The 14383-nt window shown below is 58.9% G+C and overlaps 1 protein-coding gene across 6 annotated transcripts in view; it reads left to right on the top strand.

Annotated features, from left to right (window-relative positions):
- RBM10 (RNA binding motif protein 10) overlaps nt 1–13522 on the top strand; it is a 29662-nt gene extending 16140 nt beyond the window's left edge. For 2 of the 6 annotated variants that reach the window (XM_061179259.1, XM_061179264.1), the window contains exons 4-24: nt 38–268; nt 2125–2194; nt 4064–4137; nt 5565–5651; nt 7729–7789; nt 7933–8109; nt 8492–8652; nt 8824–8921; nt 9008–9095; nt 9701–9887; nt 9991–10133; nt 10219–10336; nt 10421–10512; nt 10600–10764; nt 11756–11905; nt 12001–12066; nt 12142–12330; nt 12410–12484; nt 12774–12880; nt 12956–13085; nt 13180–13522. In XM_061179259.1, the coding sequence (XP_061035242.1) occupies nt 38–268; nt 2125–2194; nt 4064–4137; nt 5565–5651; nt 7729–7789; nt 7933–8109; nt 8492–8652; nt 8824–8921; nt 9008–9095; nt 9701–9887; nt 9991–10133; nt 10219–10336; nt 10421–10512; nt 10600–10764; nt 11756–11905; nt 12001–12066; nt 12142–12330; nt 12410–12484; nt 12774–12880; nt 12956–13085; nt 13180–13305 (2595 nt within the window). In that variant the 3' untranslated portion in view covers nt 13306–13522. The remainder of the gene's footprint in view (nt 1–37; nt 269–2124; nt 2195–4063; nt 4138–5564; nt 5652–7728; nt 7790–7932; nt 8110–8491; nt 8653–8823; nt 8922–9007; nt 9096–9700; nt 9888–9990; nt 10134–10218; nt 10337–10420; nt 10513–10599; nt 10765–11755; nt 11906–12000; nt 12067–12141; nt 12331–12409; nt 12485–12773; nt 12881–12955; nt 13086–13179) is intronic. The other 4 variants (XM_061179261.1, XM_061179260.1, XM_061179262.1 and 1 more) reach the window with 4 other exon arrangements.
- Nucleotides 13523–14383: the final 861 nt, after the last annotated feature.

Here is a 14383-nt window from a genome sequence, read left to right on the forward strand (position 1 = left end):
GCCCGTCTGGTGTCTCTCGTCTCATTCTGTTGGCCAGGATTCCTACGAGGCCTCCCCGGGCTCCGAGACTCAGCGTAGGCGGCGGCGGCGGCACAGGCACAGCCCCACCGGCCCACCAGGCTTCCCCCGAGACGGCGACTATCGGGACCAGGACTATCGGACCGAGCAAGGGGAGGAGGAGGAGGAGGATGAGGAGGAGGAGGAGGAGGAGAAGGCCAGTAACATCGTCATGCTGAGGATGCTGCCACAGGCAGCCACTGAGGATGACGTACGTGCCCCCCGTGTCCCTGGGCAGGTGGCAGAGCAGGAGGCCAGGCTGGGTCTCCTCCAGGGCCCTCAGCTTCTCCCTTACCCCCAACCTCAGCACCTTTCATCCCTTCTCCCCACTAGCTTCTGTCCGCCAGCACTGATCCGTCCCCTGGGTAGGCCCTCTTGTCTCCTAGTCTGGAAGGGAGGAGTGTTGGATAGGCTGACTTGGCCCAGGGGCTGTGGTGGTGGGTGGGGGAGGGAACAGAGCATTCCTTCTGCACATTCCACTGGCCATCCATCCATTCTGCAAATGTCCATCAAAGGCCAGATGCTCACCAGTCCCAGTGCCAGATATTTCTGGTGGCAGAGATGATGCGGAGACCCTGCGGCCTGGGGGGTGGGGAGGTTCCCCGTGGGATTTTCTGAGGTTTTATTCTCATTCCCTGCCCTCCACCCTCTTTTGCCAGCAGCATCAGATCTCCTCACTGGCACGACCACAGAGCCTTGGGTTCTCCTTTGACTTCATTGCTGCTGCAGCCTTCCCACCCTGTTTTCCTGTGTGACATTCCCTCCCATCCTCCTCCCTTCTCATACAGACTTCCCCTAGAGAGCAGGAAAACCCCAAATGGGCCACTAGAATAGCCTCCTCACTAGCCTCCCCAGTTCTCCCCCTCCTCCCCACTGCCCGTGAATTCTCTGCTCATCTCTCCTCTGAAACCTGCTGGCTGCCTATGTTGTCGCAGAGAAAATCCCACCTGTGTGTTTGAGAGCTTTCAGGTCTGGCCCACCTCCACTGTTCAGGGTCAGACGGTAACTGAGTGCTGACACCTGTGGAGGATTTATCACAGGGTGGGCCACATGTCAGGTCTGATTTAATCTGCACAGCCACCCTGTAGGGAAGGTACTCTTTGTATTTTCATTCTGCGGATGAGGAAGCCAGGCCCCCAGCAGTGAAGCTGTTTGCCTCAGGTCCCACAGTCAGTGAGTGGCACAGCAGAGTTGGGATCTGAACCTGGGCAGCTGAACCCCAGAGCCCACATTCTAGCTGTTTCCTGAGCTCTCCCTGAGTGTTAGCAGTCCTGATCTGCTCCTCTGTGTCTTTCTTTTTCATCCTTGTATGTGTATGTTTAATTTCCCTTCTGTTGTTGAACCTGATGAGGAAACTGAGGCCCAGAGGCATTAAGGCTGCTGCCCAAGAATGCCCAGCACAGGCTCCCAGTCACTTGCGAGAGGCACCACTGGCCTAGAGACTCTGCCTCGCCTGGTCCAAATCCCAAATTTCATCTGCAGCTTCCCTCTGGCTTAGGTCATCCAGGAAGCTTTCCAAATCCCACGGCCATGCCTTTTGGTTTCCACCCCAAGTTACTGCTCCATTTATGGTCTAGCACACATGGCTGGGGTTTGCTCAGACCCCAGTCCTTCCCAGTTTCGTACTTGTGTCATGGGTCTCTCTGGATGCAAGCCGGAGGGCAGTCCCTTTGCAAAGGGCCAGAATTGCTTGCCAGCTTTCCTTGCTCTGTGGCTGCACCAAGCCTGTTGTCAGACCACCCCTGCCCACCATTCTTGAGCTGCTGGCTCGCTTGCTCTCTTGCTGTTCTCCACCCCTGAGGGTCGTTAATGCTGCCATGCTTCACCTTGCACCACGCCCCTTTTTTCATTTGACTCACTCTGCAAGTCTGGGGCTGAAAGCTGAGACTGGGTACTGGTGTGGGGCTGGGGCTGTGGTCACTTGGGGGAAAGCCCTGAGAGAGGGAGAGGAGACAGTGTGTGCACATCCCCTATGACCCTCCGGGGTCCTGGAGGCCTCCAGCCAGCCTCAGGTACCCAGTAGCCCCCTCGTGCTGAGCTTGCTCCAATCCGTATCTCCCCGTACAGATCCGTGGCCAGCTGCAGTCCCACGGCGTCCAAGCACGGGAGGTCCGGCTGATGCGGAACAAATCCTCAGGTGAGCTTTTGTTCTAGTACCCTCCTCTTCCGCTGGCCAGCCTCAGCCTCCGAGTCTCCCTCCTGCCTCTGCCTTTTCCCTCACCCTCCCTACCCTGCCTTCCTGCCACAGCTGGGAATGGGCAGCTTGGGGGTACCCTCTCTTCTTCTCTCCCCCTCATCCCACTCTCCTCACAGCTCCGGCCAGTAGCCTCTTGTGCGAGGCTGTCAGGGAGGGGGTGCAGCTCTGAGATGAGCTGAGTGCTCCCCGGGGGCAGGGCCAGGGCCAGGCTCCGGGGAACCTCCTCTTTGGGACTCTGAGTATCTGAGATGGTAACCCCGTCCCCCCCAGTAGCCTCCCTTCCCTCTCCTTTCTTCTCCTTCCCCTGCCCCTTGCTCTCCCCATTTTTCTGGTAACAGTCTCTGACCAGAAAGTAGGTCTGACACGGCCCCACCCATGTGTCCCAAGAGGGGAGGCAGGGGATGGCTCTTGTCCAAGGGTGCATCCCAAGGAGCAGCCAGGATCGCTGGCCTTGCTTGTTCCCTCCCTCCCTCTTGCAGGCTGCTTGGAGCTGGCCTGAGGTTAGTAGGGTGGTGGGGGGTTGTCTCTGCAGGACCTCTGGCCCAGGCTCCCCAAGGCAGGCACAGTGGGGCCTCGTTCTGCCTGGGCTTCTCTCTGCATCTCTCAGTCTCTCTCCTCCCCACGCCTCCATCTCTCCATCTCTCCATCTTTCTCTCTCTCTCTCTCTCTCTCTCTCTTTAATTATACCATTCCATCCTCCTGTGCATCCTAATGGTTATTCTTTCGGAGATCAAGCATGCCCCTCAAGTTCCGCTGTGTCTAAGCCCTCCCTGTGTGTGCACCTCCAAAGAAGGAGCTACTTTCCTGTGGTCTCAAGCCCTGGATCCTCTTCCCAGCCCTGGCCAGGCCTGGAGTCTCTCTTGATAGCATGTAGGTCTTGCTCTGCTGTACCCCAGCCAAGCTGACAGGATTCTGGTCTCCCTGAGGCGGTGTCCCAGGTGCAGCCCTCTCTGTGGCCCTGGGCGCTTCTCCCAGGCACCTGCTGATCTTTAAGATCTTTAAGATCTACCTGGACGATCCTGGCCCCCATTCTCCTGCTGTCTTAGAGGACATGGACTGTAGGTGGCTGTAATCTTCCCAGCTTGGCCCTGAGGTGGCTCCCTGGTGAGGCCAAACTTCCCTGGACTGTAGGTGGCTGTAATCTTCCCAGCTTGGCCCTGAGGTGGCTCCCTGGTGAGGCCAACCTTCCCTGGACTGTGGTGAGGCTGAGGTGACATTGTGTCCCTAACTCCCTCTGGTTCCTGTTGGGCCTAGAGCCTTCCCAGCCTCACCGAGCAGCCTGGCCCAGCTTCTCTTTTGCTCCTTTGATTAAACACCTGTTACAGGACCCCTCCTGGGCTGCCCTGGCCTTGTGCTGGGCCCCACCATTTGGTTATTTATTCTGGCCCATGTGAAGCCAGCAGCCTGCCCATCTGTCCTCCTTCCTTCTCTGGAGACCTCTCCTTGTACCCTTTCCCTCCCAGCTCCTTCTCTCCGTCTCTGTCACCCCAGGCTGTCCGGGCAGGTGTGCCTGAGCCCCATCTCTCTGTCTTTCTTCCCAGCTGGCGTGTGTGTATCCCCTGCCCCCAACCCCTCTCCAGCTCTGTTTTCTTCCCTCCTGCTTCCCTCTTTCCTGCCCCTCCCGACCATCTACCTTGCCTCCCACACCCTGGTCTTTCTTTGCTTCTCTCTCTCCCTTTCTTCCTTTTTCCTCTCCCCACTTCCCTCTCTGCCCCCCAGTCCTCTCCCCTCGGGTCCCGCCCCCGGGAACGCCGTGTGTCCAAAGCTGTTGACTAACCCACTGCGTCTGTATCTGAATGCTGTCTCCAGGTCAGAGCCGGGGCTTCGCCTTCGTCGAGTTTAGTCACTTGCAGGACGCTACACGATGGATGGAAGCCAATCAGGTTGCTTTGCCGCACTTGAACCCCCCCCCCAAACAAATACTACTTTGTAATCGAGCGCTCCCCATCGCCTGATTCTTACGGACACAGTTCCCTGCCCTGTGGCCCTGTGTCCCATCCCCCCACCCCCTCTCTCTCCCCCTTCCTGACCCTCACTATCTCCTCTTCCCATCTCTCGCTACCCACTGGGCTTCCCATCAAGAACCCACACTCACCACTGGCCCTTCCCACTGGCCAGGCACTAGCTCTGCCTCTCTTCCTCTCCTGGCTGAGCTTTCAGAGAAAGGGCTGCCTTGGGGGTGGGGTGGGGGTGGGGTCCTTCCACCTAAGTTCCCACTCCCCGGGGGACCGCCCTTCTCTGGGGTCGGGCAGAGCCAGGACTCTGTTCCACTCTTGGGCACCGCTGGAAGTCCAGCCATTGGGGAACTTAGCTGTTGGCACACTAACTAGCAAGTCCTGTTTTGCCAGCTCTGTCCCTGCATGTGAGTTCGGTCCTTTGATTTCCATGGGACAGGCCAGCACCGCTCTGTTGATCGAAAGTACCAGTCAAGAGTGATGGTTTCATTCACCAGGACCCACTTCAGTCACCCCACCCCTCCCACTGCACCTAGCCCCCACAGGAGTCACCACTTGTCCCTCTCCGCTAGGGACAGGCCTGCCCTCTCAGCGAGGAGCCGTGCTTTCTGGAATGGGGGGAGCCTGCTCCCCCAGCCTGGCACGGGCTCCCAACCCAGCAGCTTTGGGACCTTCAGAGACCCAAGGCTTCTGCTCGCCCACCCAGAGCCCAGCTCACTGGTGTGGGGCACTGAAGGAAAGCCTCAGGGGAGGAAGGGGCGATGTGGTGGAAGGGAGGCTCAGCAGGGGCGGCCCTGGGGCCATCTCTGCCGGTCCACAGGCTAGTGCCATGGGCCCAGGACCCCGCCAGCCACGGGAAGACAGCCTCACAGCAGGACCGTCCATCTTTTAAATATGGCTCTTTCTTTTTCCCCTTCTCCAGCACTAGTGCGCGTGCGCTCTCTCTTTCTCTCTTTCTCTCCCCTCCTCTCCCTCCCCTCCCCTCCCCGTCCCCCCTCATCCCAAGTGTAGCCTGTGTAGTGCTGGCCCTGGGTGTGGCCTGGCAGTGTCAGGGCCGAGTGGGGGCTTCCCCCGCTGTCCGGCAAGCTTCGGGCAGCCGAGCACTGTGTGCCTGGTGGCGTGTGTTCACGTGTGTGTGCGCGTGCCCGGAAAGGCAGCAAGCAGCTGCGCCCGAGGGCTGTGGCGCTTTCCCTCCCTCCTTCCCTTCCTTCTTCCCTCGTCAGTTCTCCGACCTCCCTCCGTTCCCTGTCCCTCATCCATCCAGCTGAAGGGCTCGCTCACTCTCTTCTCCTGTGCTGAGACGGTGCGTGGGGCACTGCTGCCCAGGTCTCACTGTGCTCTGCTTTTCCCCGCAGCACTCCCTCAACATCCTGGGCCAGAAGGTGTCCATGCACTACAGCGACCCCAAGCCCAAGATCAATGAGGACTGGCTGTGTAATAAGGTACAGGGGCGGTGGCAACGTCTCTGTCTCCCTGGGGCCTCTGAGTGGCGTGGGTGTGGAGGACTGGCTCAGCTCAAGCAGCGCTGCTCCTTGCCACCCACCCACCAGTTTGTACTGAGCTTTCACTTGGCGCCAGGCTCTGCCCTCATGCGGCACGATCTTGCCTGAAGCCCCAGTAGACTTAAAACAGATATTTATGTAAGTGACTAGTGACAGTGGAGGCATAATGTGATCTATAAAATGTGGGCTTCAGAACCAGACTAGCTGAAGTTAGACTCTCCCAAATCTGCCTTGATTTTCGTCAGGGTATTTAACCTCTCTTTGCCTCACTCTCCCCATCTCTACAATGCAAATACCAATGACCCCGCTCCCCAAAGGTGGTTGGGAGGATTGAAATGTGGTGATGAGAGGGTAACACTTGGAACGACACCTGGCCCGCTGTTAACGATGTTCAGTGTCAGCTCTTGTCCTGAAGGAACGTGTAGGGTGTTCTGAGAGCCTGTGTCAGGTGACCCGACCTCTGACAAAGCCATGTCCGCCTGAGACTGAGGGTACAAGCTGTAGCTCTTTGCAGTCAATATTCCCTAAGAGGAGGCTGAGGCTCAGAGAGATGGAACCTTGAGTGGTGCCTTGCTCCTGATCGTGGGCCATGGATGCCACCGTGAGTTCAGATCTCCCCTGGGGCCAGCCTCACAAGCAGCCTTGGGACTCTACAGCCTCACCTCCTGCCGCCGGCTGGCAGCCCTGAGACCTAAGGGGAGACCTGAGAGCTTGCGTAGGCCCTCTCCCCAAGAGGAACTCTGCCCAGTAAGGGGAGTGGTTCCTGCTTATTTCAAAACCAAAAAAGTAATATCAGAAGACGGGTGTCCAACCTCTCTGGAGAGGTAGGGACAGAGTGACGGGAGGACTCCATCCCTCCTGTATTTTCAAATACTCCTTGAAACTAGGGGATTCTCTTCTTTTCTCTCCTTTATCCACCACATCCTGTTGCTCTCCAGTCTTGTCACTTCCATCACAGAAATGCTCCCTCTTGCCATTCCCACTGCTCAGGCCAGTCCTCACCTCCTCCCCCACACAGTCACCACAGGCCCCTCTCTGGTGTGCTGGCCTCTTGCCTCTTTCTCCCACTCCCTCACTGGTGACATTCCTCAGAACCACTTCTGACCACGCCCCTCCTCCTCTGCTGAAAACCCCCACAACTCTGAGCTTGAGTGTGACTACCCTCTGTGATCTAGTGTCACCTTCCCTGTCCAGCCTTTGCTTTTGCCTCTCTCCTCATCCTCCTACACAAAATCTCTTGCCTCTGCCAGCAGTCGCTTCCCAGCAAAACCAAACCAAACTCTTGGACCTCCCAGATCAAACAGCCCTGCTGACTATACGCAGCTGAGTGAGCTGGGCCTCTAGGCCCGCTCCCCTCCCAGAGCCCCTGGGGGGACCATTTCCACAGACTCACCTGCAGCCCCTCTGTGCTACGTCTGCTCCCCACTGTTAGGCCAGGAGGGCAGAGGCCACGTCCTGCACGGAGCCTGGCACGGGAGCAGTGCTTAGTACCTGACCATGGATCAGAGATAGAAATGTGGTGAAAGCTGGGGGTCTCCAGAGGCTGCAATATCCCAGGCAGATTTATTTCTCAAGAGCGGCAGGATCCAACCCAGTCCTCGAGATGAAGGAGGGGTGGGAGTCTGGCAAGAGAGGGGCTGCTGGCTTTGAGGGATAGAAATAACGAAGGTTTCTGAATAGGGAAGTACATTTTGGGAAGAGGAACCTACCAAAGGGACTTTGGAGGTGGGGGCATTTCTGGGAGTTGGTACCTCGGAGCAGGCGGCAGTTGGTAACAGAGGTGGGGGAGTTATGGATTCCTGAGTTGAGGGGTTGGCACTGAGGACAAATTTGAGACCATGTAAAGGGAAGATTCACGGGACCGAGGATGACAGCCAGAGCCCCAAAGCCCCCTGCCACCCCTGACCCTGGGACCTTCCTGGGGCGTGGCGGGTTCCCTGGGGGATCTCTGGATCCACGTTTGGAGGGCGCAGTGGAAAGCCCCACCCCCTCTGATAGCCTGGCTTGTGCCTCACAGTGTGGCGTCCAGAACTTCAAACGCCGTGAGAAGTGCTTCAAATGTGGTGTGCCCAAGTCAGGTATGGCCCTCCTACCTCCCTCTTCCCCGGGACGTTGCTGGGAAGGGGGAGAAGGGGGAGGGGCCGGTGCTCTGGGAGGAGGGTGACCAACCTGGGAGCCCCTCCCCCTTTGTCACTGGCTTGTCTTCTGCCGCCCCTGACAGAGGCAGAGCAGAAGCTGCCCCTGGGCGCAAGGTTGGATCAGCAGACGCTACCGCTGGGTGGTCGGGAGCTAAGCCAGGGCCTGCTGCCCCTGCCACAGCCCTACCAGGCCCAGGGAGTGCTGGCCTCCCAGGCCCTGTCACAGGGCTCGGAGCCGAGCTCAGAGAACGCCAACGACAGTGAGTCAGTTGTTCCTTCCTTCCTCCCTGCCCTAGGGTGTCTAGGCTGGGCTCTCCAAGGCCAGAGAGATGGTGGTGACCAGGACTTCATCCTCCCAGGGGCCTCTGCCTGGTGGGGGGACAGACATGTAATGTAGGGAGAGCAGAGGAAGAGCATTGCCAAACTCGACTTCGGGGGTGTGTTGAGAAGGTTCTCAGCAGGTGGGCGACTGAGCTGGGACTTGGACTGACAAGCAGAGTTTATCTGAGAGGAAGAGGTGAGGGGAAGCAGCAGGCGCAAGGACACGGAGGCCAGGGGAGAGAGAGCAGTGGGGAGCCACCAGAGGGTAGGGCCGGAGCGGAATATCAGGGGTGCTCCCTAATGCTGGGCGCCTTTCTGCAGCCATCATTTTGCGCAACCTGAACCCACACAGCACCATGGACTCCATCCTGGGGGCCCTGGCACCCTACGCAGTGCTGTCCTCCTCCAACGTACGCGTCATCAAGGACAAGCAGACCCAACTGAACCGTGGCTTTGCCTTCATCCAGCTCTCCACCATCGTGGTGAGGGCGGCACAGGGGGGGGGCCGGGCAGCCAGGATCCCGGCCCCCGGGGCAGGGAGGAGGGACCCTGACCCTAGCCCCCCGCCGCGGCCCCAAGCCTGGAAATGGGGCAATGGAGCCGGGGACCTCCCCGGGCCTGACCCTTCTGCCCCTGCCCCGCCCCTCCGCCAGGAGGCAGCCCAGCTGCTGCAGATCCTGCAGGCCCTGCACCCGCCGCTCACCATCGACGGCAAGACCATCAACGTTGAGTTTGCCAAGGGTTCTAAGAGGTCAGGGCCCCACCTGTGTCCTTTCCCAGCTTGCCCCCCAGCTTGGGGCCTCCTGTCTCACTCCCAGTCTCTGACATCCTCCCCAGGGACATGGCCTCCAACGAAGGCAGTCGCATCAATGCTGCCTCTGTGGCCAGCACTGCCATTGCCGCGGCCCAGTGGGCCATCTCGCAGGTACTCAGAGACTCCCCTCCACCCCAGCATCCCTGTACCTGGGCCGCCTCCACCCTCCCGCTCCCTCTCTGCAAACAGGAGGGCTGGCTTGCTGTTTTGGCTTCCTGTGGCCCTGAAAACCTCTCACAGTGGTCGCCGGTGGGGGCTGTGGGGTCCTCACTGCAGCTCCCTTCCCAGGCACCTCCTCCCAGGCTTTCCTTTTCAGCGCCGTCGCGGCTGCTTTTCTGTTCTGTTTGGTAGTTATATATCATCCTGAATTGTTACAACCTTTCTTGATAAAAGGGAATTTATAAGTGGCTGTAAGAAAATTGGCAGATGAGAATAAAGAAGGGGAGGATGGTATCTTCCTTGGTCTGACACCCAACACATGTATCACGCAACACACGTACCAGTGTCAGCCCTGGGAGCGTTTTGGCGCGTGTCTTTGTTCCAGTCTTGTTTTTGTCACCACCCTGCTCTGCTCTGGCCGGGTGGCCCTTGTTTGAGGGCTGCATGCTTTCTGTCAGCAGACACTTGCTTCACCTGTGGGCAGACGTCTCTTAGCCGGTTCCCCTCCCCTCTGTGCCCCCTCCTCTGCTAATGAACCCCTCCCACCTGCCCCTCAGGCCTCCCAGGGTGGGGAGGGTGCCTGGGCCACCCCCGAGGAGCCACCGGTCGACTACAGCTACTACCAACAGGATGAGGGCTATGGCGGCAGCCAGGGCACAGAGTCTTCTCTCTATGCCCATGGCTACCTCAAGGGCGCGAAGGGCCCCGGCATCACTGGAACCAAAGGGGACCCAGCCGGAGCAGGTTAGCCTCAGCATCTCTCCCTGAGCCCATGGTGGGGACTGGCAAGCATAGGGTCCTGGGCCCTACCATTCACGTTCTCCTTTTTCCCTGTCCCCCTTTACAGGTCCCGAGGCCTCCCTGGAGCCTGGGGCAGACTCTGTGTCCCTGCAGGCTTTCTCCCGCACCCAGCCTGGTGCCACCCCTGGCGTCTACCAGCAGTCAGCAGCTGAAGCGAGCGGCAGCCAGGGCACTGCTGCCAACAGCCAGGTGAGGAAAATCAAGGGAGGTCCTGGGGGCCATGGGGGCATTGGTAGACACTGAGCCCTGTTCCCCTGTCTTGCCCCGTGACTAGTCATACACCATCATGTCACCCGCTGTGCTCAAATCTGAGCTCCAGAGCCCCACCCATCCCAGCTCTTCCCTGCCACCAGCCACGAGTCCCTCTGCCCAGGAGTCCTACAGCCAGTACCGTGAGTAGCCATGGCCTACGGTGAGGGGTGGGGAATTCCTTAACAAAGCAGAGAGGAGTGCGACCCCCTCTTCTCACTCTCCAGCTGTTCCTGACGTCTCCACCTACCAGTACGACGAGACATCTGGCTACTACTATGACCCCCAGACTGGCCTCTACTACGACCCCAACTCTCAGGTGATAGGGCAGTCTGGGGAGTGGGCGGGGTCTGCAGTCCCCTCCTCGAGGTCTTCCCTCACGCCCCTTCTCCCCCACCTCCCCCAGTACTACTACAATGCTCAGAGCCAGCAGTACCTGTACTGGGATGGGGAAAGGCGGACCTATGTTCCTGCCCTGGAGCAGTCAGCTGATGGGCATAAGGAAACGGGGGCGCCCTCAAAGGAGGGCAAAGAGAAGAAGGAAAAGCACAAGACCAAGACGGCCCAACAGGTGAACACTGGGAGTCCAGCAGTCACTGGCTGGCCGTTAGGTGTCTTCTGATGAATGCCATTCTGTCATCTGTTATCCTCCGCTGCCAAGGGAGGGGATGGCGGTGGATGTGCACGTGGGCAGTATTTGTGCTCAGGAGAGACCAGGCTCCCGGTCCAGCTCTGCTCTTTGCTGCGTGACCTTGAGCCAGGGCCGTCTCCCTACCAGGTACATGGTAGGGCTGCCCACCTCCCTGAGGTGGCCAGTGCCATCCAAGTGTGCCCTGTCTGCTTTCCCATCCCCTGGTGGGAACCTTTGTGCTGTTGGTGGCAATGTGGGCTGGTGTGGGCACGCCTGAAGCCAGGCTAGCCCTGCCTGTGGAAACAAACGCGCATGCATGCTCCTTTGGGCCCAGAACCCCACCTGAGGGTGTGTCCGTGTCTGTCTGTGTATATATATCCCAGAGAACTTCTCGCGGGCCCATCAGGGGGTGGGCAGGAAGACAACCATCGCAGTGTTCTGTGGTGGTGGGCAGTTGGAGGGAACCTCAGTGTCTTGTCTGTGGAGGAAGAGTATGACAGTCTGGGTGCAACACTTAGAAGCAAGAACTACGTGTTCCTTTGGCAGCCCGGTAAATTCTAAAAATGGTGTTGTGCCTGGGGGTCGGGGTTGGGCAACGACATGGAACGTGGCATAGTATCACATGTGTAAATTAAAATTATACACAGAGCAAGCCATTCTATGCATTTTAGAACGATAAAATGAAAACACATGGCAAACCTAATAGTGTGGGTGCCCGTGAGGAGAATGGGGGCACAGCCGGGGAGGGGCTTGCTGAGGAGCACTGATGACAGGATGACAGAGAAATGGGGACTTTCACCTCCGCCTCTCTCACCTTCTGCTTGAGGCTGCAGGGCAGGAAGGGGCAGGCTGCTGCAAGGGCAGAGGTTGGAGTTGGTGACCCCAGCAGTTGGAGTATTCCTAAGAGCCTCACCCCCACCCTCGCCCCTAGATCGCCAAGGACATGGAACGCTGGGCCCGCAGCCTCAACAAGCAAAAAGAAAACTTCAAAAACAGCTTCCAGCCCATCAGTTCCCTACGAGACGATGAAAGGCGGGAGTCAGCCACTGCAGATGCTGGCTACGCCATCCTCGAGAAGAAGGTGTGTGTGGCTGTCCATCCGCGCCCTGCCCCCAGTCTTGTCATCCCTTTGGTCCTTCCGTGGAGTCTCTGAATTTCTGTGTCCCTCCACCCCAGGGAGCACTAGCCGAGAGACAGCACACCAGCATGGACCTCCCAAAACTGGCCAGTGATGACCGCCCAGTGAGTGCCCAGGGCAGAAAGAAGGGCAGGGCTCTGAGCTAGCCAGGCCTGACCTCTCACCCTCACCTTTTTCAGAGCCCGCCGAGGGGGCTGGTGGCAGCCTACAGCGGAGAGAGTGACAGTGAGGAGGAGCAAGAGCGCGGGGGCCCGGAGCGGGAGGAGAAGCTCACTGACTGGCAGAAGCTGGCCTGTCTGCTCTGCCGGCGCCAGTTCCCCAGCAAGGAGGCGCTCATCCGGCACCAGCAGCTCTCCGGGCTCCACAAGGTGACTGAGGGAGGCTTGGCAGGGAACCCTGTCCTGGCCCGGCCCAGCCGCTTCACTCCTTCTCCTGTCCTCCTCGCAGCAAAACCTTGAGATTCACCGGCGAGCCCACCTGTCAGAAAATGAGCTGGAGGCACTTGAGAAGAACGACATGGAGGTGAGGTGTGACCCACTCCTGGGCTCCATCCCTCGGTCCCTTACCAAGCGCTCCATCCGTGCAGGCAGCTGGCGCTCAGGTTCCTCAGCTAGACACAGCCTGGCTGCCATCAGCCACCTCACGTCCTGTCCCTGCAAGGCTTCTTCCCGATTCCCCCATGCTGGCTGCTGGCATTCACAGGACCACAGATCTGTTCACCAGATCTAGCTCCCTGTGGGGGCCCCCCAGCTGTGCCCATGTTTCCTGCAAATAGCGATCAGCTCCTTCATTCTCACACACACTCTTTCAGCAAATGAAGTACCGGGACCGCGCAGCTGAACGCAGAGAGAAGTATGGCATCCCTGAGCCGCCGGAGCCCAAGAGGAGGAAGTATAGCGGCATGTCTGCGGCCTCTGTGTGAGTGCCCGGGGCCAGGTCGGGGGCCTGGGGCCGGCAGGCCAGTCACTCACACTGTGCCACTGTCTCCTGCAGGGACTTTGAGCAGCCCACGCGGGATGGGCTGGGCAGTGACAACATTGGCAGTCGCATGCTCCAGGCTATGGGCTGGAAAGAGGGCAGTGGCCTGGGCCGCAAAAAACAGGGCATTGTGACTCCCATTGAGGTGAGTCTGTGGGGATCCCATCCCCATCCTCCAGTACTCTCTGCTGTAGGCCTGGCCCCCGCCCAACCTGACAGAGTCTGCCTCCCTCACACAGGCCCAGACACGGGTGCGGGGCTCCGGCTTGGGTGCCCGAGGCAGCTCCTATGGGGTCACCTCAACCGAGTCATACAAGGAGACGCTGCACAAGACAATGGTGACCCGCTTCAACGAGGCCCAGTGAGCAGCTGCAAGACCTACTTATACTTATGTCGGGTGTCCAGCCTGGAGTGGGGGAGGATGAAGTGTTGGGTGGTCAGAGCAGGGGCCCTGCACCTGTCTACCAGCCCAACTCCGCAGCCAGAGAGGCCCTGACCAAGTCAGACTTAAGAGTTGGTGACTTTTATTGGAAAACTGGGCTGGGTTCATGTCTTTCTTTTTGTAATAAAAGCTGAAAAGTCCGCAGCTTGCATGTCTCTTTCTCATGTCCCAGAGTGGTTTGTGGCCCACACAGATACAGGGACATAAACACAGATGGACAAGATCTTGGTCACAGCCCCTCACCATTATCGGGTCCAGCAGGTCATACTGTACCAGGAAACCAAGCACCACCAGGGCACCACCAGAGGGTCAGGCTTGAAGACCCTCTGGGTCAGAGCCAGGACTAGGAATCCCCCATCCCCTTGCCTTGCCACCCCGCAGCTGCACTTGCTGTACGGCTGCAAGGCTAAACTGTACTTGGGTCTGGGGACAATGCCTGAGGGCATCTCTGAGTGAACAACAGTAGGCACTCTGGCGCCAGTGGGCCCTGTGCCCTCAACAGGCTGATGACCCCAGAGGTGTGGAGATAAGAGAATGAGCCTGCCAGTCCCAGGGATGCCCCACCAGTTGGGTCCACCCTCGTCCCCATCAGCTCCACGGCTTTTACCGCAGCACCCTATCCCTCCAGTCCCGCTAACCAATCTACACCCTGTGATTCACAAGTATGCGTGTGCTCTCAGCACAGGTCTGAGTGCAGTGGAACACGAAGCTGGGGCCGCCCTCTCCGGGCCTTGGGGGGCTGGGCCGTGAAATGGGGCCAGGAACTGCCCCTCCCCAAAACATACATGCTTTTAAGACAAGAGGGTGGAGGGGAGGTAGTGTAGGAAGAGCAAGTGGTTCAAAGCCCCTCCTCCCTCACTTAGTCTGCATTATGACATCACCCTACACAAGTTGTAAGGAGAGGGATGAAAAAGAGGGGCCCCCTAGAGGTGGGATGGTGCTGATCTGGGGTAGGGGTACTGCCCAGTGAGAGAGGGACAGGGAGCGGGAGAGGAAATAGG

Source organism: Eubalaena glacialis, chromosome X (genome assembly GCF_028564815.1).
Source record: "Eubalaena glacialis isolate mEubGla1 chromosome X, mEubGla1.1.hap2.+ XY, whole genome shotgun sequence".
Lineage (NCBI taxonomy): Eukaryota > Metazoa > Chordata > Mammalia > Artiodactyla > Balaenidae > Eubalaena > Eubalaena glacialis.